Source organism: Rhipicephalus microplus, chromosome X (assembly GCF_043290135.1).
Source record: "Rhipicephalus microplus isolate Deutch F79 chromosome X, USDA_Rmic, whole genome shotgun sequence".
Taxonomy (NCBI): domain Eukaryota; kingdom Metazoa; phylum Arthropoda; class Arachnida; order Ixodida; family Ixodidae; genus Rhipicephalus; species Rhipicephalus microplus.
Genome location: NC_134710.1, coordinates 373,324,908 through 373,348,971, shown reverse-complemented (window position 1 = coordinate 373,348,971; position 24,064 = coordinate 373,324,908). Strand labels below are relative to the sequence as shown.

Sequence of the window (24,064 nt, the reverse complement as noted above, 5' to 3'; positions counted from 1 at the left end):
ACCAGTGATTATTAGTACTCTGGACTCTTGATGTGATCGGGCACATTCAAAAACGTCCCATTGGTAACGTATAGTGTCCTACATTTACCTTAGTCTCTATTACTAGAGCACTGCTACTGATGATATATTGCTTTAGACATTATCAAACATTGACCTTTCACACTGACATAAATTTTGTTTCCCTTTAGTGGCCCTTTATTGTTTTCATTATTGGTGTTATGGTGGATTTTCAGTGTCTTCGTGACATGCAATTTTATGTTTAACTTCTAAAACTGGGGTGCTGAAAAAAGGCATTTGTTAAGTAGACGTTTATTTCATGTGCTCGTGCAGTTATTAATAGTGAAAATTTTTTCAATCGAGTGCATTAAATCATCATCGTTCTTACAGGATTCTGTCGTTCCCACTGATCTGATCGGGTGAGTGATATTTATGTTTTACTTGTCCTGGGTATTTCTACATCTCCTTCTTTCTGTGTCAGTGTTGTTAGCCTGCCTTACTTCCCGCAAAAAAAGGCAGATAACACTAAAGAAGAACACAAATTTTATGATTGCCCCCTTGTATTGGGTCGATTGCCAATACGTGTATTTACACCAACTGTTACAAGTGTGTAAACTCTTCTCTACCCATATTTAGGATTGTATAAAATTACTAATGCATCCACTGTCACCGTATGTATGCATGTATTTTCCTTCTGCTTAACTTGTACTTGCTCATCATAGCTACTCCAACCAAATTGTATTGTATTGTTACTTTTGATGTGGCTGCTTTTTGTGCTTTTTTTTGGCTCCCACTCCTGTAAAAACCCTCCAGAGGGTTAACAATATGTTCAAAATAAATAAATAAATACAGAAGAGAGTTTTTAACTACAAACTGCAGGAACCTCAAGGAGTTAAAATTTCCAGAGCTCTTCATTACGGCATCTCTCATAATTATTGGTGATTTTGGGACCTTAAACTCCAATTATATTATTAGTAATGTAAATGACAGTGTTGTTATTTTAGTGAACGCAGTGTGAAGACATAGCCCTGACGGAAGCTGTTCAATCTTCCTCGGAATAAAAGACTCACATATGTAAAATAATTTTTTCATTTACGCATCAAGCCATGTGTTTAGTTTCCATGGCAGCCACTCTGGCAAACCAAGCTACCATGGGGGGTATATAGCTTTCAGAAGGTTCTCAATGGCAAATTAAATTGCAGGAATGCTGAATTGTCAAATCAGCTCTGCAGATTCTTTCAAGGTGTTGAAATATTCAGTAAGGGCAAGTTGTACCACTTTTAGTTGTTAATCACATTCAATGTTGCCAAGCCAATTGATGAGCCCCTTGGCAATATCCCTTAGCTGATATGTCGCAGCTGATCTACAATGGCTGTATGCCAGTTTCAATACCAATGTCAGCAAGTTTATTGATGATGGCTTGGGGGAATCCTTTATTTCTCAGACGACACATTTGTCTTTTTTTTTTCACCTACAACTTTCTTTTTCAGGAATCTGACACCGAACAATGCATATTGACATAATGGTTGCAATTATATGACTGTCTTGAATTCCACACTGTAATTATAATGATGGCTCACCTCTCTGTGCTTCATTTTCTTTGGCTGTGACCACAAGTGGCATTTCATTCTTCATTAGATCAACTTTTGGTTATTGTCTTATGCTTACAAGAATCCATTACTGCCTCCATCTTGCTCTTTAACTATGTATTTGCTGCACTTTAATGCAAGTTGGTTTTTCTCTGGTGGTAGATATTGAGGCACTAATGCCAATAAATAAATTGTATCATTGTACACTTACTTTACACTGCTTTCCTGAGAACCTTATTGCTCAGTAATGTGTGTTTATACCGCTACTGTATCATTATTTTTTCTCTGTTTCATAGGGACCTGCAAGAGTGTATAGAGTTCAGCAAGCACTTCTTTAATGATGATGAGCAGAAAGGTAATACTGCTTGGCACTTGAAATTTACCTTCAGAGATCAGTACATGCTCAAACGTTTCATTCATACAAGTAATGGAACATTGACAAAACCTGTCACCCTGCTGCATATATTGGAGAGTTGTGCATATGTAGAGGTCAAGGTTGGTTGCATCAAGTTAACAAGGGACATTGCCATTATAGTCATGGTTCTCTTTGTTGTTGAGTGCACTATCATGACATGACACACATAAAAGTTCGCTGCCGCCACTGGTGTCTGTAACCACTATAGTGCAAAATAAGAAAAAAACTAAATAATATCGAGGACAGAAAGGGATTTGAACAGAGCTCTGGGTGTGACACTGCAGTATTTTGCAATTGAGCTACACCAGTACTTGAGACTGTGCAAACTTAACCTAAGGAGGCTGCATTTAGGGTAAGGCACGGCATTAATATGTGTAATCAAGCATTTTAGAACAGCAGAGGAACAACCAGCCGTCACGCAATGCAGATGCATAAGGAATGGGTGGTAGAATGCTCGAATCCACTAGAAAACCCTCAGGCATAATTCTTTATTGTTGTCAGCCACAGCCCCAACAAAAGGCACATAATTACTTTCAAATGTGTAGTGGGTATCACGCTTCTTAGAAGAATGTCGTAGTGAATCTTTCTCTACTACACATCAGTTATGATTACTGACAGTATAGTGGGTACCATGAAAGTGTGCTTTTAGCAGTTACCTAAAGAGTATTTTAAGAAAAGACTAAAATGACTGCTCTTCCAGCTTTCACTGTAACTATGCTGTGCGTTCCATGCAAGCCTGGCATTTTTTCGTGGAAGAGTAGGGGGAGTAACTGCCTTTATGTATGGTCATGTGTGAATTTATATGTCTGGAAAAATATCGAGGGTTGGTTTCAACTCTTCAATTCCCCTTCACCCCTTTCCCACAGTGGCAATTTACATTCCATTGGTTCTAATAACTTCCCCTGTACATTCCTTAGCATTACTGTCTGTTAGATCTCATTAATATTGTGTTAAAACACGGAAAAACGAGCCCTTAGGTATACACTTCTTTCCCTTATTTCATTAAACGAGGGTCTCGTACTGGCAGACTTCGTGTCATTAGGTTGTATACGAGGGACTATTAATCAGCTACCCGCTCATAATAAGTTGACGTTCTACGTGATGCCAAACATGCGCATAAAAGAGTCTTTTCACACTCGTCACTTGGCTTATAGATGGCGCTGACTGGCACTCCTACTTCTAAATTCACATATAAACCCCAAAAAAGTGGATGGAGGGAAGGCCGCTGTGGTAGCTCAGTGGTTAGAGCATCGAACGCGTTATTCGAAGGTCGTAGGTTCGATTCCTGCTCACGGCTGGTTATTTTTTCATCCACTTTTCTTTCTTCTTATTTACATTCCATTGGTTCTAATAACTTCCCCTGTACATGCCTTAGCATTACTGTCTGTTAGATCTCATTAATATTGTGTTAAAATACGGAAAAACGAGCCCTTAGGTATACACTTCTTTCCCTTATATAGTTATAAACTTCGAGAATAGTGCAGCATAGGAAACAAAACAATAAAATATTTATTTAATCCTAACAGTTTCGGCTGGTGGACCAGCCTTCTTCGGAGGATCTAAGTGAAATGGTACAAGTTCCCGTAGCAGAGGGTCACCCTCACAGTTTGAAGACCCTAAAAAAAAAAAAAACACCCCCGAGACAAACGGGCGAACGAGGTAGCAACAGACAACAAGAAGCAGAAGAAGGAGAGGAACTAGAAAAGAGCGACGGAGAGCCACCGGAAATGAGCGGGTAATTCTGGCATTGTTACTGGGTATAGGTAAGACGCGCCGCCAGCGGAGGCGACCAAGAAAAACGGAAAATGTGAAACATGTTGCCGCTTGGACATGTTTAACATTTTTCCGTTTTTCTTGGTCGCCTCCGCTGGCGGTGCATCTTACCTATACCCAGTAACAATGCCAGAATTACCCGCTCGTTTCCGGCGGCTCTCCATCGCTCCTTTCTAGTTCCTCTCCTTCTGCTTCTTGTTGTCTGTTGCTACCTCGTTCGCCCGTTTGTCTCGTTTTTTTTTTTTTTTAGGGTCTTCAAACTGTGAGGGTGACCCTCTGCTACGGGAACTTGTACCATTTCACTTAGATCCTCCGAAGAAGGCTGGTCCACCAGCCGAAACTGTTAGGATGAAATAAATATTTTATTGTTTTGTTTCCTATGCTGCACTATTCTCGAAGTTTATAACTTTTATTACGGTAGCCGGAAGAAACTCTGATCATCTATATATATATATATATATATATATATATATATATATATATATATATATATATATATATATATATATATATATATATATATCTGTAATGTTATACAGATGTACCTTCATGCCAGGCTGCTTTTGGCATTTTGCCATTAGGTGTTGTTTTGAGTGTGGTTTCACATCAGACCAGAAGCTCTTGCTCGCATGCAGTTTGCGCTCTTGATGTTCTACATCTTGTGTGCTTTATGAAGTATAGTTTTAGACATTACAGTAAAGAATCTTTGGAAAGGCCACTTTGCTTTGGTGTATGTTTGCTTGATTCACAACTGTTAGCATAGCTTAGTGCACTGTGACTGGCAAATGTGTGCACGCATAAAAGAATGTTAAAACTTTGTTGTTGTGTTTCTGCCTGACTTGTTTTACTAGTTACTGCATCCTCGATGCAATATAAAGCCATTTGTGGAGTGACCAAGAGCAGCAGTAATGAGTATTGAGTTACAAAAATGATCGCTGAATTGCAGCATAAAACAATAAACCTACAAGGGTCGTGACAGCTTCATGTATTTTCTGCTGTCACAATGGTGGAACCAGAGTTTACCTTGCGCCCACTGCATGCAGTTCAGTTTTGTTGTGGAAACAAAATATGGACATAATACCCGGAGAGGTCGCTAGCATACCTTAATGCCAGTGTCATATTAGACGAGTTTCTGAAATACTACATTTACGATTTATTACAATTTGCAACAGATGTGCCGAATAGGACCAGACTAGTTCAGGTTAACCATTTATCGACACATGCTTGTGGATTTGTGATTCAGGCAAGAAAAGTGTGCCGCTAGCCAGCGGCACTCTGTTTTTATACCTAGTGGTGCATGCGTACTTCACAGAGTTCTCTTATCACTGAAGTGGCAGATCATACAATGCCACCTCCCCTTATTTTTTTTTATAACACACAATAGTCGTTCATAGTCCAGCTTAGAATCTACATGGTGGGTGATGATTTCGCATGGGGAAGAGTCTTGCCTTGGCAGGTACTGGTGGTGCCTGTGGCGCAACTAGAGTTACCTTGAACAGTTGTGGAGTGGGAGGAACTAGTGCATCCCCAGTCTCAGGAAAAGCTAGGAACTCTGTGGTCGTAGCTTCACCAGCTGTTCCATGCATATGGGTATCATCCTCTGCAGGTCTGTGTAGCAGCTGATCCTGGTGGCGACGCCAGGTGAAGGTGCCCCTCAGTGTGGTTGCATGAACTTGAAACAGGACGGGCTTGAGCTACAATCACAGTTGGGAGTCCGCATTTGTTTCCAGAATAATTACGTTATCAGGATAATTACACATTGTCGCCTACAAAGAAATGACGTTCGTGACAAGGACGACTTAGTGCCTGAGTGCAATGCCTGTGGGCTGCTCTTTACCCCATGAAGGGCTTTACGGCATCTAGCTGACTGTGTAAGCTTTGTCCCAGGACCAATGCCACTGATGACTTACAAGTCGTTGCATGTGGTTTGTTGCAATATGACAGCAAATATTTATGCAGCTGTACTTGTTGTGTCTTCCTGTGCCATCTTTGAGGAGGGCGTTCTTTAAGGTGTGAATGAAACGCTCTGCCAGCCCATTAGAGCTGGGGTGGTAGGGAGCCATGACGACATGCTGTGTCCCCATTGCCATTATAAAGTGCTTGAACTCCTGCGAAACAAATTCAGGTTCATTATCCGAAACAATTGTTTCAGGGAAACAAAAACGTGCAAAGAGCACAGCAATCAAATAAAAACCGTGCTTTCTGCAGTGTCAAGCTCGTTTTGAAATGTGTGTAGACCACCACTGAAAGCATGGTATTTTGAAAATGCCCTGCAAAGGTCTACATGAACACACTGCCTCGGTGAAATCAGTCATTGCCAAGGGTAAAGAAGAGCATTGATTGACACCTTATATTGCTCTTGACAACTAGGGCAGCTTTCGGTACAATGTTTGAAGTCCACCTAAAGTGTTGGCCACCACAAGTAGCTGCATGCTAGCTTGTTGCTGCGCATGATACCGGGAAGGCCGTCATGGAGTTCGTGCAGAATAAACTGTAATTTTGCAGAGAGGACTACTCTTGTGCCCAGCATGACGCAACCCTGATACACTCTCAGCTCGTTGTACCCGCAAAAAAAAAAATCTGCTAATCAGTGATCAATGTCGGCCATCCAACATTTATGAATTTCTTCAAGTGACGAAAAATTCGGTCTTCACTTGCGGCAGCCGTGATATCTTGACTCGAAACAGGCAACGAGACCAATCGCAAAGAAAAAAACGCTTCTTCCGTTTCTTCGGTTTTCACTTTGATATATGGCACAGCGGCAGACGGGAAGAGAAATCAGCTTTTGCATTTTCGCTCGATTCTCGAAGATAAGATTGTATGAGTACACTGCCAACGTTCCGGGCCAGCGTTGAACTGAGCTGCCACGATGGTGGGAGTTCCTGTTTTAGATCGCAATATTGTGTGAAGAGGCTTATGGTCTTTGACCAAGGTTAATCAGATCCCATAAATATAGAAGTGGAATTTACTCTCATCAAAAATAATGGCTAGCACTTCCTTCTGACTGTATTTTCCACTTTCGAATAGCATTATTGAAGCATAAGCAATGGGCCATGCCCTACCTCACCACAGACATGAAATTGGATGGTTGCTAAGATGCTAAGATGCGTCGCCTGACAGTCAAAGTTTTCTTTCAGGGTCATAGTGTGTGAGCGTAAGTAGTTTGACCAATAGAGTGACTTGGTTGAACATTTTTTGAGCATGCTCGTCTCAGTGCCAGACTACCTTTTTCTGCAGAAGCCTGTGAAATGCTTGATCTATCATAGTTAACTGGGACAAGAACTAGCTGTAATATTAGACAATGTCCAACAAAGATTGAAGCTGCTTTTTTGACTTCAGCTCTGGGGCCTGGAGAAGTGCATCAGCTTTATCTGAAAATAGGGAATTTCCGTCGGTGTTGATTTTCTGGCCAAAGTAGGGAAGTTCGCTTTTGAAAAATGAGCACTTCTCTTTCCATGTTGCCTCTGTTTTGAAGACACTCTAGCAGCATTTTAAGACTGGCTAAATGGTCCTCTGTTGTTTTCCTTATTACCTGTATATCATCTAGGTGGCAGCAAACACCCTTGAGGCCCTTCAACATAGTATTCATTATCTTTTGAAAAATCCCTGGCTTGGCAGCGATTCTAAGCTAATCTGTTTGCAACGAACAATCTCTTGTGGGTAATCAAAGTTAGGTATTACTTCGAGGCACCAGTCATCACCACTTTCTGATAAGTGGGTTTCAGATTGATCTTTGAAAAATGCATGCCTCTAGACGGAGCTGCACACAAGGCACCAGCCTTCGGCAACTGATAACGGGTGATGTCAAGGCACGGATTCACTCTCACCTTATAATTGCCCCAGAAGCATATGTCATCGTTTACCTTGATAACAGGTAGCACTGGCGTGGCGTAACCTGATGTGGCAAAAGCTGTTATGGTGCCCAGTTTTTCCGTCTTAGACAACTCAGCCTCGACTGCCTTTCCGCTACTGTCTTGCTGCACAAACGGCCTGTTTCTTGCTTTGAGAAACTTTAGTGCCTGATTAGGCTTGGAAACTTGGCCTTTTCTTCGGTGATCATGCCTAGCTCATCTTTAAACAGAGAATCATACGTGATCGAACCATGTCGCCTTTCTTCTAAACAACAAGAATTGGGCAGCTTTGACCTTGGAAGATCGTGGCTGTTACAAATTTCGCTCCACTTAAGCATGATAGCGTGAAGCCATTCCCAGACTAGCAATGGTGGTCTCTCCTGGTAGACGATGTATAAAGGCAGGCTCGTATTGTATCCGTGTTGCACCTTGACCTGTAGGACGCCTTTTGGTATCATCAGGACTGCTGTATAGGTGTGCAGCTTGACTTCTGTCTGCTCGAGTCTGGTTGATGAAAAAAATTGGCGGTATTGTTTGAAAGGCATAACTGTGATGGTCGCATCTGTGTGTAGGTTCATAAAGACGGCCACATCATTTATTTTCATCAGTACCTTGATAGGCTCAATACTAGAAGCAGATACACCCTTTACAGTTACCACTTCTGTGTGGGATACTACTGCTTAAGCTTTTGCAGGGCTCTTAATGGGGCGTTTTCCATGCGACATGCCAGAGGCACTACAGCAGACTTGAAGGTGCCCCTTTTCATTGTACAATAGCATTTGTCATTCAAGTGGGGACTCATTTTCCCAAAATGTTTTGGTGACCGCAGCAAAAACATGCCTGTGACTGGACATTCAAAGCCGCCTCTACTTTATGAACAGTTTATGCATATGCCTCTGCTTTAGCCAGCACACCTGTGCGGGCTTCAGCAGTGCTTTTTGTTGCGACCTCTATAGTCTGAGTGTGCTCTACCGCTCTCTGAAACACTTTTCAAGGAAAGTAGTAGAATGTGTGTACCCATTTGTGCATCAAATGAATACCAGTGTCCAGTATACTCAACATGCTTCTCCCGTGAAAAGCATTGAATTCACAGTCTCCTTTATTTTTTGCATGCTTTTCAATAGCCTTTTTTCTAGAAAAGAACATTAAAATTTTGTTCGATTCCAAAAAAAAAGTTTGGGACCAAAAAGGATATGCTGCACTTGCCTTTTTGCTAATGCATCACTGGAACGCACATCATGTACATTGAGCTAAAGCCCGTACAGTTTTCATAAGAATCGCCTCGCTATTGGCTGCTGTTGGACTGTTGGTCTTGTCACCTTTTTAGAGTGGCACACCATTTTCTGTTAGTATACTATGTGCACTATAAGGTTAGAGACATACTGTTGTATCAAATGAGAGTTTCTCTGCTCTAAACCTATTCCAAAACATTTTTTTCAACTACAATCTTGCTCTGAAACACAATTTCCTTGGGCGCCTAACCTGGTTCTAAACATTTTTTTGCTCAGCAACTTCCTTCAAATCCTAAACTGCCTGGACCACTGATTTTATGTTCAGATGCCTTAAAGCAACCACTGCTTGGATTCCTTACAGTCATGTTATATTATCACTTGACAAATTAATGACATAATTATCAGTTTATAACTACTGGCCTGGAGCTACTTTGTAGTGTTTGGTGGCTGTATCAAAAACACCAGATTATAGTCAGCAGGGCCATAAGCCTTGCCTGCCCGTGCATAAATATTTTTAATTTCTATGTATGTATACATGGATGTGATAATGAGTGACATCAGTGCTGACACTAAGTTATACTTTTGGTTTTTTCCCTTGTTTGCTTTAAGTATACATAACTGAAATAAACTATGTGCTTTTTGCATGAAGCCCGTGTTAAGAAGCACTCAAGTTTATCCCGGGTTTGCACTACATGGGAATCTCTGAATGATTGCCTAGGAAAAATTCATGCAATGAGGTAAGTCATCATTTTTCATGACATGAACATTCAGTAGAAACTTTGTGAGAGATGAGATCGAGTAACGAGTGTGTGATTTTCGGAAGCGGGTCTCGGAATCTGTGTGTGGTTGACAGTGGAGGAACGACATTGCGCAAGTGTTGATTGGGCCCAGGTCTCGGAGGCTGGATGGGGGTTGATGGTGGAGGAACGAGATGGCGCGAGTGTTGAGTGACCAGAAGAGGGGGCATGCAAATGCACAGGAATAATGGAGGAGAGAGACGAGGGTATGAAGGCAGATATGTTATAAATGTGGCACGGAGAATAAAGGATCTGCAGAGTGTGCATAGTAAACGTGTGGGTCATGTAGTATATCATCAAGTCTGACAACTTGTCAAAGCAGTCATGTATGGTCATCTATCTTAGGTATACATATGGAGCATGTTATTATCGGTGATAAACGTATCTGGTAATTCGTTTTGTTGGTGTTAGTTATTTCTTGGATTGACTGTATTTTACCCTGTCCTACTTAGTGTCCTATATAGTGTACATGTAGAATAGAAAGGTAAAATGAACTTTGTTTCTGGAGTAGTTCTTATTGCACCAACTTTTTCATACCTTTGTGAATAAATGCTATATCACTTACCGTCTCTCCTTCAAACTTTGGAAGAACTGAATACTTTGAGTGCAGTAGTATCTGCTAATTTATTGTAAGAGCGGTTATTGTTAGTTTGCCTTGTTGATTATCCCCTGTAGGGGCGTCTGCTCAAGCAAGTGTTTGGTCAGTGGTATCACTATGGACATGAGCCAACAGATTGGTTTTGACCTCCTCCCTCACCTAGCTGTGCGTGGTGTTGCTGTGTCTAGGGAAAAGGGGATCCTGGCTGTTGAGCCAATGCCGGTTAGTTGGGACAAAGGCAACATACCCCTTTTGCCCGAGTTGGACGTAGACAGCACCCCTGTGTTGACTCACCCAAGGGAAATCTGCAGTCGCTTTTTCCTGTCTCTCTCTTCCCTCTTCTTGTCTCTGTCACTTTTTATCTTTCTTGTGATCTCTCTTTTGTTTACTTTCTTCCGTTTACTTCTAAGTTTTTTGGCGGCGAGGGTTAACCTGGTGTAGCTATCCAACCTAGGGTGATTATTTTAGGTTATAGCGGTGATGCATGGCTAGCGACTTTAAATGTTATCCAACCTTGTAGGTAGCATCCCCTTGTTGGGATGAACAGTTGGTGGCCACCATCGCTGCCCAACTTCAAATACTTTGTATGGCGAGCTCTTTCCCCCCCTATCCGCATTTGAAATGTGACGCACCTATAAAGCATTCACGTTAGTAAACCAAAGCAGACCTTCCCGAAGTATCATGTTATTCATAGCCAGGACAAAAACAAGACAGTCCGAGCGATTTCATCTTTTCGCGTATCGAGAACTCTCACAGAAGCAATTGGTCTGGGATACAAAGTCGCAAAGATGGGAAGCAGCAACCTCCTTTTAGAAGTTTGTGACAACATTCAGTATCTCTTGCTATCCACTCTCCTAGCATTTGGGGACATTCCTGTTTCAATGGTTCCACTCATGTCTATGAATTCAATGCGTGGTGTAATCTCTGATCTTGACCTTCTCAAGCTAAGTGAAAGCTGACCGCTAGAAGGATGGCAAGACCACAACATTGTTAAGGTATAGAGAATAATGGTCAGGCGTGGTGAAAAAGAAATATCCACCGTACACATCCACCAGCGATCTGCCCAAATCCATTGAAACCGATTATTGGCACCATGTCCGACCCTACATATTTAACCCCCTCAATGTTTCAAGTTTTAGCATTTTGGACATGGATCGCAAAATCGCAGAGGGCGCGCTACTTGCACAAAATGTGCATAGCTTGAACACTCCTCGGACACTTGCGCTTCAGCACTCCATTGCGCTAATTGTGAAGGAGATCATCATGCCTACTAGTGATCGTGCCCTTTGTGGAAGAAGGGAAAAAAATAATTGAACTGAAAGTTAAGTTCAACTTGTCTTCTAAGAGGTGCACAAGCGTTTTGCACTGCCTAACCAGTCCGCTCCTTCCTTCACTGATGTGACATGCTGGGGCGCCGTGCCACATCTTTTCACGGCCTCAATAGTCACACTAAGTATGACGACAGACTCCCAAGTTGACTATATTCAGGGACACTGCAAGCACAGATAAGCCCGAAGCTGCCTCAAATGTGCCTGCTGAGCGGGCACTATCCATCACCTCAGATGAGGTAATAGACACAAGTAACACTACTCCGGCATCTCAGATGCAGGAGGAATGGCACCACTGTTTGAAGCAAGCCAGAAAAGCAAAAACCCCAATCACAAGGCCTGACCAGGGCTTCCTAACCTAAGGCAACAGTTCTTTCACAACACATAGCACTAATTTACACTCAAAATGTATGCATAAATTATTTTTTGGAATGTAAAGGTCTGATCAGAAACCTTGACGATATCCAGGAGTTGCTACACGAACATTCACCAAAAGTGCTGTGTGTACAAGAAACACGCTTGAAACGCAAACACACCAACTTTCTCTGCCATTATGTTACTTTTCGAAAAGACCTGGATGACGCTTTGTCGTCCATTATACTTACTCATGTACACATCTACCACTTGAGATATCTCTAGAAGCAATGACTGTCCGAGCCGTCCTCTTCAACAAACTTACTACAATTTGCTCTCTTTGCATACTTCCAAACTACCAGCTACAAAAACATGAGTTTCGGTCTTTCGAACCTTTCGAAACCGTATCTTCTTCTTGGAAACAGGAATGCACATGGCAGTTTATGAGATTATTCTTGCTTCGATGCGCGAGATCGTCGAATTTAACAGTTTTTTTTGCTCTTCTGGGGCATGTCTCTTGAATCGAAAACAACCAGTTTATTAGAGCATTACAAACAAAAACTGCTCGTTCATAGATATCAGCATAACATCCATCACTTATGCCTTTACTTAAATGGAAAGTCATTTGTAATCCTTATGAAAGTGACCACTTTTCAATAATTCTGAGCATACCAATTGGTAATGAATGTCCCCCAAAGGTTCCCAGGTGGCAGATGGACTAGCCCAACTGGGAAAAGTTTCAAAAAGCTACTCACATAGCTTGCTCTTATACGTGCGGCTTTAACGTTGATGCAGCTGTAGACTACTTTACAGGTCCTCTTAGTGATGCTGTAACCAAGTGTATCTTGCAATCTGGACAGTCTACCAAACAATGTGTTCCGTGGTGGAATAGTGAGAATAGTGAGCGTCAAAATATGCCTGAAAAGCAAAACAAGGCATGAAGGTTGCTTTACAACTCTCCGACAGCCAATGATTTTGGACAGTTTTTAGAACATAAAGTATCAAGGCAGGCCAGCAGGCTGCAAGAAAGCATTGGCAAGAGTTTTTGTCTGGCATCACTTCACATACACAAGAGGGCAAAGTCTGGAATATGGTTAGTGTAATAGCTGGACGATTGGCATATCACTCCCTCTCATTAACACATAAGGCGACAGCTTGAAAGACACTATTAACAGGTTTCCAGCTCATCATACTATACTGAAGCGTTTCATGGTTACAAAACTAGAATATAGAAATGGAAACTAGAGTGCAAGTCCACAAAACACGAGACATGCTGCAATGAACCTTTCTGTTCAGCTGAGCTACAAGCCTCACTAAACGGCTGCAATAAATCAGCCTCAGGCTCCGACCATGTGGCCCACGAAATGTTGAAACACCCACCCTCTTGTGGTGTTTGCGAAAGACGTAAGAAGCACCAGCAGCATCACCGTACAAAAGACGTTTATTGTACGCAACACATCGAATATATACATAAAAGACAGACGCGCCCCCTGGGGGTGAAAGAACACAAAGTAAAACCGAAACTGAATATAACATACTCCCTCCCTTATATGTAGTGATTAGTTGTTAGTAAGTGTTAGTAAAAAACCCCTATGCATGCACTGTACATTTTACACGCTATATACACATACATATTTACACTACATACACACTGTGCTATACACACAGGCAACTAGTGGGTCTGATAGTCCTTGAGCCAGACCGGTGGCCGGCGCTCTCGGGACGGCCGATGGGGATGCTGCACGGCCGGAGATGGTAATGAGCTTGTAGAGCTCTGTAGTACGCCAGGAGACCGCGATTGCGGCCCAGGAGAAGGCGGCTGCAGCATGGCAGGCTCCGGTACAGGCAGCTGCGGATCAGGAGCAGGCGACTGCGGTACGGCAGACTGCAGTACGCCAGGAGGCGGTGGCTGCGACCCGGGAGAAGGCGGCGGCGGTAGGGCAGGCTGCGGCACTTGAACCGGAAGCTGTGGCGCAGGTAGCTCCGAACGTTGGTATGGTGGACTCGTGCCCCTCTCAGGAACCCGGGAAAGCTTGGAGGCGTTCCATGTGCGGCCGTCTGCAAGTCGGAAAGAGGCAGGTCCCCTCTTCCCCAACACCTCAGTTGGCGAGGAAAAAGAGCGATCCCCCTTGAAGCGAACGGACGGCTTCTTGATACGAACGAGATCACCCACAGCTATCTTTAGCTCCTTAGCAGCTCTCCTGCGGTCCGTGTACTCCTTACTGCTTCGCTGTTGAAGGCGGACCCTTTGGCGCAGTCGCGCCAGTTCCTTTGCTGGGTCTTTTGCAAACGCTGGTGCCAAAAACCCCACAACATCCAATCTGGTTCGGGGCATTCGCCCATGCAGCAATACTGCTGGGGCAACTTCAGTGGTAGCCTGTGGAGTACAGCGGTAAATAGAGAGGTAGTCCATAACTGCTTGTCGGATAGGTCTCCTTTCGAGGAGTGATACCTGGATGAAGTTCTTCAGAGTTCGATTGAACCTCTCGACTTGCCCATTCGCCTGGGGGTAATATACAGACGAATGAGACAGCTTGATGGCTCGGTTTTGAAGAAAGGTTACAAATTCACGTGAAGTGAACTGCGGCCCATTGTCACAAACAATCTCTTCCGGGTATCCTTCACGGGCAAAAACACTGGTTAAGAAGTCTTTCACGGTGCTTGTGGCCACTTCGCTGCAGAAATATATCTCTAGCCATTTGGAATGGTAATCGACCAGTGTTATAGCAAATCGGCTATTGTGAGGTGCATGTTCCAATGGGCCAACAATGTCTAGGCCCAGTTTCTGCCATGGCCTTTCAGGCCAGTCAATAGGCTGCAATGGCGCTGGCGATGTTTTGGCAGACTTATCTGCCTCCAGGCAGATGTGACAGTTTTTCACGGCAGATTCAGCTTGCTTGTCCATCCGTGGCTACCAGAATAGCTCACGAAGTCGCGCCTTTGTGCGCGTGATGCCCGGATGTGCCTCGTGGGCAACGGCGATGAACTGAGCCGTGAGTGAGGACGGAACAACGAGGCGTTCTGCGCGTAGTAGAAGGTCATCAACAACAGAAAGTTCTTCGCGCACAGAGTAGAAAGGTTTTGCCTCCTCTGGTATGGACTTTTGTGGTGGCCAAGAACCGAGCACGAACGACTTGACCGTTTGCAGACAACCATCGTTGAGAACGGCTTGCTTGAATTCTTCCTTCCTCACGCAAGCCGACTCGACCAACGACACAATTTCTTCATCCTTGTCCAGCTGTGCCTGCGCGGCAGGAGTTGGCAGCCGAGAAAGAGCATCTGCCACCGTGTTGGTGGACCCCTTGCAGTACTCGACAGTGAAATTGTAGCATAGGAGTCTCGCATTCCAGCGTGCAATTCGAAGTGGCCTTCTGCCACGTCCTTGCGAAGACAGCAACGATACCAACGCCTGATGGTCCGTTTGAATCTTGAAATGGCGACCCCAAAGGTATGTGTGCCATCGTTCGCATGCCCAAATGCATGCCAACGCTTCGCGTTCGCCGACCAAGTACTTTCTTTCCGCTGGTGACAAGGTACGAGACGCGAAAGCCACTGTGCGGAGCTCATGGCCATTTTGCTGCTGCAGAACGGCTCCCAGCCCACAGTCAGAAGCGTCGGTCGACACGATGACTGGAAGTGATGGATCGAACATGTGGAGAACTGTACTTGAAGAAAGCATTTCCTTGACCCTCCGGAAACTACTGTCTGCTTCGGCTGACCAGATGAATGGCTCATTCTCGCGATGCAGAACGCGCATAGGCTCGACCACCTGGGCCAAGCGGGGAACAAACTTGGAATAGTATTCTACAAGACCCAGGAATGAACGGAGGGCAGCAACATCTGTTGGCACTGGAGTGTTAACTACCGAGTCTACTTTCTCTGGAAGCGGCGAGATACCTTGTGCAGTGACCTTATGCCCTAGGAAAGAAAGTTCTGGAACGTCGAAGAGGCATTTGTCGTTCAATTTCAGGCCTGCGGACTTGATTTTCTGCAAGACCTTTGTTAGATTCAAAAGATGTTCTTCTGCACTTTTCCCAAAGACTATCACGTCATCAATGTAGAACAACACACCAGGGCAGCCATCCAGAATTGTGGCCATCATCTTCTGAAATGCCGCTGGGGCAGAAGCTAACCCAAAGCAAACTCTCTTGAACCGAAAAAGTCCTTCATGCGTGATGAAGGCTGTCAGGTCCCTGCTGTCAGGGTGCAAAAGAACCTGATGGTAGGCAGAAGCCAAATCAAGTTTTGAGAAGTGTGTCGCGCCTACCAAGGCATGAAGGAGTTCCTCTGTATGAGGCAACGGGAAGCTGTCTGGTACAATAGCCCTGTTAGGCTCCCGGAGGTCAACACAAATTCTGATGGTGCCGTCTTTCTTGTCAACGACAACAATGGGCGAAACCCATTCAGAAGCATCGATGCGTTCGATGATGTCAAGGCTTAGCAACCTGTGAAGTTCATTTGACACTGGTTCTCGAAGTAAATATGGAAGACGGCGCAGCTTCGAAGATACCGGCTGCACGCCTTGCCGAATCTTGACACGATGCGTAAACCGCTTAGCAAGACCCAACTCGGGACTGAAAAGTGAACCGAAGTCGTGTTCCAAGGCTGGCGGAAGGTTTGCTTGCCTGGGTTGCTCTATTGACTGCATCGGAATGTGACAAGGTGTCGGGTCATTAACACGCGGCGGCGGGGCAACGGACGTGTGCAGGCACTCAAGAGTGGAGCCCTGTATTCGAAGATTTAGGGCCTTAATGCCGTCGAGGCCTATCAGACAAGTTTCTTGGCGAACGATGTAGAAAAGAAGTGGTGCAGAGCGCCCTTTAAACTGAACGTCTGCCTGGAAACAGCCTAGCACGGAAATTGGCCGCTTCGAATAGTCAAACAAAGTGACATGCGGAGCTGGGAGGAGCAAACTGCTTTGAAAATGTTTGTGGAATTCCTGCTCTGATAGAATTGAAACAGACGACCCTGAGTCAACAAGGAATGACAACTTGACATCCGCTACGTGTACTTGTATGTAAATTGCGCTGCGAGCGGGATGCTGCACAGTCAAAACTTGCTCAGAACTTCCCCCTGACAAAGCATCGTCATCGATGCCAACTTCACGAATCCTGCCTTGCATTTGACGCTTGCGGTTGCATACTTTCTGAAAGTGGCCCTTGATACCGCAAAACAAACACTTCTTTCCCTGCGCAGGGCACTGTGACGCTGATTCGCGGTGATTCCGCGAGCCGCATCGGAAACAGTGTGGTGAAACGGACCGGCTATCTCTGTCTCGCCGAGGGGGGCGGGGCCCCTGCGGCGCACGCGAACCGCTAGCGCTTGGAGAGTTTTGCTGAAAATGCGCTTTTGGTTGGAAATTGAAGTTTCGCGAAGAATGCGAATACTGGGAACGACGCCATACAGAAACAGGCTCGACCGAAGCAGAAAATTCCTTCAGCTCTTCAGCTGCTTGCTCAAACTAAAGAGCGATCCGCACTGCGCTCTCGAACGAAAGGGAGGAACCCTCGAGCAGCAACCGTTCACGTACGCGGTTGGAAACAACGCCGGCAACAAATCGGTCCCGCAGAGCATCATCTTGTGAAGCGAACGAACAATGCGAAACGAGCTCCCGTAAAGCAGCAACAAAGTCATGAACGGACTCACCTGCGTGTTGGCTGCGGCGGTGGAAACGATGATGCTTGACGACGACGTTACAAGACGTGGAAAACTGCTGCCGTAAGGCGCTGAGTGCAGCCTCGTACTCGTAAGTAGCAGCCGCGGGAGGCTTCTCTTGTACTTCCGGTGCTGCGGCGCTTGCTGGTGCTGCGGCATTTGACCCTGCAGGTAAAGTCCGGTAAACACGTTGCCCTTCCGCCCCCAAACAATGCAGAAGAATGGCCTTGCGTCGCGCTGGTGGGAACTCAGCTGCTCCGGACGCTAGAAGGTAGACTGTTAAGGTCTGCTCCCACTCCTCCCATGGAAGTGACGGCCGGCCGGGCGTCGGGAGGAACGGCGGCGGCGGAGCAAGATCGGAGAAACTCATGGCGGGGCGGACCCGGACGACACTCGATGCTGAAGGTAGCTTGACGTGTTTATCCCATCCTCGTCGCCAATGTGGTGTTTGCGAAAGACGTAAGAAGCACCGGCAGCACCACCGTACAAAAGACGTTTATTGTACGCAACACATCGAATATATACATAAAAGACAGACGCGCCCCTGGGGGTGAAAGAACACAAAGTAAAACCGAAACTGAATATAACACCTCTAATATCCAGGAAGCCCTACTCTTCGTGTATAATGCTGTATGATTTTACGGTGAGGTCCCCTTGGCCTGGAAGAAGCCATCGTTTTTTCTATTCTAAAACAGGGCAAAAACCCATTCCCGATTTTGGGCTGCAGGCCAAAAGTGCTTACAAGTTGTATTTGCAAGGTGCTTGAGAAAATGATAAGCAGGCGACTGACATATTTCCTTCAAACAGTGTGGGTTTCAAGAGGCTAAATTCAGCACTGACCACTTCGTCCGTATCGAGGCTCAAATTCATGATGATTTAATTCATAAGGAATTTTTTCTTTCTGTGGTCCTTGATATTGAGGCCTACGACACTACATAGCACTTAGGCATATTGAGAGACCTCCCGCATTTGTGTGCATGGGCACGGCTGCTGGATAAAAAAACAAGGTGCTGCCTACTGCATGCCGCCAAAGCGGCGGGACGGGCCTAGTTCACCTCGAGCCAGCTCTGGCGCCACCACTTCTCCAAGAAGAAACGATTTCACACACATTTCTACTCGGCACAGCAAGCCGAAAATAATGCGTTTCGTAGCTGCACATTACACCACATATGTTAACAGTTTGCACTAGGAGGGCCAATCATTCTTGGAGTACAAGCCTCAATACTCTCCATGAATGCTGTCCGTTTGACTCACCTGAAATGAAAAGGGTCCCTAATTTTGTTCATGGGGAGGCAGTCACCGGGCAGATTCCAAGGGCTGACGTATCGGCCCACCGAAAAGCACGCACAATTTAAATGTATTGTCTCACCGGTTCGTCTAACGTTGTTGAGTTCATCTGCGAAAATGGTCGCCCCCAAAAGAGGCCCTGCCTTGATGTCTGTATTTCTCATCATCTGTGCAGGTTGGCTGCCACGTGTGTAGATAGTAAGGACATCCCCTGTGCGTCTTTTCATGCTTGTTTTCGCTTGTTTCATTGCGCGTGCCCATGAAGGGAACATTTGGCAAGGTGATTTGATGCTATCATCTGGGCGCGGTGGCACGTGTCTGCTTCAGCGCTCGGTTGTAACAAAAATAAGTGCTCTGTTACGATAATATTATGCATCTTGATATGTCTATTAAAACTCTAGATCGCAGGGGGAATACGTTGTGCTTCAGTGTAGCGTCTTTTTTCGCGTTCGAGCTGCTCGGCGGCACAGAACAACTTTGCGGCATTACACCACTAAAAAACCGTCTGCCACGCATGCACACACCAAAAAATCGTACTCGATCACAGGAATCGTGAGGCAAACTACCCCTCACACACGATCGCACCCCAAAAAAAAAGCACGAGAAAGCACACGGACACGCACTAATCCTCACACAACCACACTGAAACACGAAGTGCCATCCCCTTTTACAGGTGGAGGATCAGCACATTCCCCAAAAAAGCGGCCGAAACTGTCAACTCTGCTCAGACGTGCTCGCCCATTGACGGCAAGGCGACGCAGCAGGCCGCATTTTGTTTTTTATCCAGTGGCCGTGGTATGGTTTAGAATGGTGACAATAATCGAAAGCTACCTGTCCAATCGAGCATTTCGTGTTGAAGTCGAAGCTATTATATCTCGAACATCTATTAAGGAAAAGTAGCGCTGCAAGGTGGAGTACCGACTTGTGCTCTTTATTATAAAAAATGTTTCACTGCACATATGTTTCACTGCACATATGTTGACAATGTACACGCAGTTTCTTTAATTGTGCAACCTTTTAGGGTGTTAATGTCAGTTAGAAGTGTGGCAGTTTGGGCTAGTTGGTATGACATGACAATAGTTATAGTGTGAGAATAGAACGACCACAAAAGGACATGAAGGAGATTTGGGCTTAGTTGGTATGACATGACAATAGTTATAGCGCGAGAATAGAACGACGACAAAGAGACACGAAGTCTCCTTCATGTCCTTTTGTCGTCATTCTATTCTCGCGCTACAACTATCGTTAATGTCAGGTTCAGTTAGGTTTAACAAGGTCCCTCAATAGGGAGAAGAAAATGAGTGTAAGTTGAACGCACAAAAAAGCACTTGCATCTTATTCTGCAGAAAAGATAGTTTTCATCCTACTCTTGGCATCAACGTGCATTGTCAGCATCTGCCTGTAGAAAATGAGCATAAGTTTCTGCGCCCAATATCAGACACCAAACTTGCATTCATACCACACATCAAGTGCATTAAAAAGAAGTATTTAAAAACCAGGAATATTCTGAAAGTGTTGTTGCAAGCTATGTGGGGTGGCGACAAGAAAGGCCTTCTCAATTTTTATAAAAGCCTCATTCATATTCACTTAGACTACGTGGCCATTGTTTATCAGTCTGCGACACCAAGTGCCTTGAAGATGCTGGATCATGTGTACCATTTGGGCATTAGCCTTTCTACGGTTGCTTTTTGCTCTAGTCCCGTAGAAAGCCTCTACATAGAATCAAATTAGTGGTCACCCCATCTAAAGAAATTTACATGTATTTTGTATATCATCTCATGGTGAACACGGACCTCTGAAAAGGAATGCGCTTGCCTCGTGTGGGCCATTTAAAAGCTAGCCTGTTATGTGTTCGATTCGAGGTTTGTGGTCGATTTTGTATATCATCTCATGGTGAACACAGACAAGGAACACCAATCTCACCCCACAATCAATGGTTCATTCAGTTCTTCTTTGTTCGACCACTGTCCCTCGTTGAGACAGCCCTATTCACTTCATGTGAGGTGCCTCGCTGAGGAAACAGGTGTGTCACTTCTTGCACACTCTTTGATGGCTCCCACTGCATATCTGCCGTCGTGATGATGGCAGTTCATAGACTGCGATGTATCTTTCGGGGAAGTTCCTAAGAACATAACTATTTCTCCCTCCGTATATACTTCCTTGAACTCCAGCATAAGTAAAGACATACAGAATTCTTTACCAATGCCACAAAGTCTAAGGACACTTCTGTATTCTATGCTGTACCCATCCTTTTTATATGGCTCTCTGCACGGTAACACAAGCATTTTCAGAGCAGAGGCATATGCAGTATTTGCGGCCTTCAAACACAATAAACATTTAATACTATGAAGTACAGTAATATATTACAATGATTCCCTCAATAGGGTAAAAACCCTCAAAACGCTGAAAAAAACACAAAAACCATGTCATTGTCTTGCTCTACTCACTCATATGCATGGTCTACACACAAAAACAGCATGCTGTAGTGTGCTGGGGCACTGCAGTATCAAAGGCACACCGCACAGCAGTAACATTTCCCAGGCTGAGAACAGGGCAGACACACACTACACACTCATACCTTTTGTTTGTTGGTGATTCAACATTGTGTGAGAGATGTGGTGAAGCACTAACAGTGGTTCACACTGTAATCTAGTGTAAAGAGTTGGAAATGTTTAAAAAAAATAAATCACTTTCCATTACCTTACTGGCAGCAAATACCGTTTCACCCTTCAGTGTTCATCAGTAGGAATCCACTTTTCAAGCATGAATCATTGTTTGCATTCTTAAAAGATGTGTATAGTTTTCATATGATATACCCAGGCAGTCCGTAACATGACCCCTGAATACAGGTTGCTGCTGCAGTAGCGACAATAAAGAAAGCACCTGCCTCGCAGCCCTTGGGCTCGAGGGCATTGAAGAGGCACTTGTGCTAATGTGAAATATATCCATCATAGTTTTATTGTCACGAACATTCGCCATGCATTCTAACTACACACACATTTCACATCACTTTCATGGTTCTCATAGTTGTGCATATTGGCCACCTTAGCATGCAGAATTTTAAGGCTCCTGTACAGCCACTTACCATAATCACTGTCCACATCTCTTGACCCATGACCTGCCACTCTTTAGCCATCAAACTAAAACACCAAGCATCATCATTGTGACAATCCTTGTCACATTACAAATAGCATTAATTTAAAATGAGTCCATCTGGCAGTCCAGCAGTGTACCGCTAACTATTGCTAAATTGAAGCAGTGGCAGCATATCTGAACCTAGAAAAGTATACAAAGATACTATGATTAGCAAGGTACCGTGAATATCTTCATATCGTGGTGTTTCAAGCTTAGCACTATGTGAATATGCGGTGGCTGCTTTCTGCAAACAGACTGTATTGTATGTGGCACTAAGAAATGTCGCTATTTTTCTGTTGGCATGGTGTCGCGCATCGCACCACAGCATGAGTCAATTCATAATGCTCTTCTTGCTTTCAGTGCCTGTACCCTGTTATTCACAGTGCACTTTACTTGCTTTTTGCAACATTTCTAGATTAGTGAAGTAAATCTGCAAAGCATGCAGTGCAAGTGTGAGTCTGTTGAATGCAAGGTGCATACTTCTGAAGCTTATTGGGAAGCTTCCTATCATTTTGCAGGAGTTGTCTCAAAATATGACTTCAGTAAAAGCTCGTTAATTCGAACTTGTATGGCACTATAAAAATGCTTGAATTGAGCAGAGTTCGTATTAGAGACAGAGTTGCAATGAACGGACATCGCACCACACTCCCAAAGATGCCACCTCTAGACTCATTGATTTAATTGATTGATTGATTGCTTCATATGTGGGGTTTAACATTTTAAAACCACCATATAAATAGAGAGACGCCGTAGTGAAGGGCTCCGGAAATTTTGACTACCTGGGGTTCTTTAACGTGCACCCAAATCTGAGCACACGGGCCTACAACATTTCCGCCTCCAACGGAAATGCAGCCGCGGCAGCCGGGATTTGAACCCGTGACCTGCGGGTCAGCAGCCGAGTACCTTAGCCACTAAAACACCGCGGTGGGGCTCTAGACTCATTATCATTAACTAGATGCTATTACATGTTTGTGGCAGGGAATTTCGTAAATTAAACCAAATGGAGCTCTAACAGTGAACGCAATTGATCAATGTATGATACATGGTAAAGAAGCACTGACACACGCATTCGTTTAAGCGGTGAGCCTTAATGTGAAATATATTATTCTATTTATACTCCAAAACGCATTTTTTTACATACAGGGGTTAATGCAAAGAAAATTAATGTAATCAGTCATTTTCTTTTGCTTGTGTTTTTTCTGTTGCGACTTCATGAGCATAATCCGCAGCTTGCCCAAAAGAGCTCCAGCGCAGTGTCCGAATTCTTGTGTGCCGAGAAATGTTGCTGTTTCGTTGTTTTACATCTCTAGTAAATTTGGTTTGGTTTGGTGTTGCAACACTTTGTGATTTCTTTCGGCCAACTGCTGCAGAGAGCAATAAAAACCATGAGCTCCCAGTTCGAATTGATCATTGTGGATACCAACGTGTTTAAATAATTCAAAAGTTTTTTTTCCATTGAAATGCACAGGACTGTTCTGGGAGCTAGGCGTCAGTTTGAATTAACTGTTAACTATTAATTTCCAGGGAACTCTATACAATGAGCTCTTTTAGTTTTTAGTAGCCACCATGTGCTCTTTCAAAGTAATTTAAACCTACGTTGAGGTTAATTAGAATCTGCAGTTGTTTTTTTGTTGTGAAAGTAGAGTAATTAAACTTGTAAAAGCAAATAAAAACAATAGATATGTAATTTTGGAAACAAACTTGCATTTTTCAACTCGCATCTCACCTTAATATTCAAAGCATTTGCTGGCAAATGTTTTACATTTACTGCTTTTCCTTCAGTACCTAATTTATGGGCCAGTGCAAAATATTTCTCTTTCATGCTTCAGACAAGCGCTCGAGGAAATAGCTGCTGTCTTCCGAACACTCTACCATCGACCCTGGGAATCCAAGCATTCGGATGACGAGGTAAAACACTTGGCAAGCCAGTTTCTTTAAAAAGTGTCTTTTTTTTCTTTCTTTCTTTGAAAATGTCAGTGTGCCTGGCACTGCTGTTTGGTGTTAAATGTGAAAGGCTATTGCAGAAAGAAAAAAAGGGGGAGGGCAAGTGTGG

General features: G+C 44.2%; 2 protein-coding genes across 4 annotated transcripts in view; one reads left to right on the top strand and one right to left on the bottom strand.

The window, feature by feature from the left end:
* The window catches only part of LOC142776388 (uncharacterized), a 33,946-nt gene extending 14,592 nt beyond the window's left edge, over positions 1-19,354 (bottom strand). Inside the window, exons 1-3 of one of the 2 annotated variants that reach the window (XM_075879995.1) lie at positions 18,844-19,354; positions 12,690-12,852; positions 4,904-5,882 (exon numbers count right to left, since the gene is read on the bottom strand). In XM_075879995.1, coding sequence (XP_075736110.1) covers positions 5,634-5,882; positions 12,690-12,852; positions 18,844-19,148 — 717 coding nt within the window. In that variant the 5' untranslated portion in view covers positions 19,149-19,354 and the 3' untranslated portion in view covers positions 4,904-5,633. Of the gene's footprint in view, positions 1-4,903; positions 5,883-12,689; positions 12,853-18,843 lie in introns of those variants that run through there. The other variant, XM_075879996.1, reaches the window with a different exon arrangement.
* Positions 1-24,064, top strand: part of dgt6 (dim gamma-tubulin 6) — a 96,991-nt gene that overhangs the window by 48,092 nt on the left and 24,835 nt on the right. For both annotated transcript variants that reach the window (XM_075879994.1, XM_075879993.1), the window contains exons 10-13: positions 388-416; positions 1,883-1,941; positions 9,507-9,594; positions 23,841-23,919. In XM_075879994.1, coding sequence (XP_075736109.1) covers positions 388-416; positions 1,883-1,941; positions 9,507-9,594; positions 23,841-23,919 — 255 coding nt within the window. The remainder of the gene's footprint in view (positions 1-387; positions 417-1,882; positions 1,942-9,506; positions 9,595-23,840; positions 23,920-24,064) is intronic.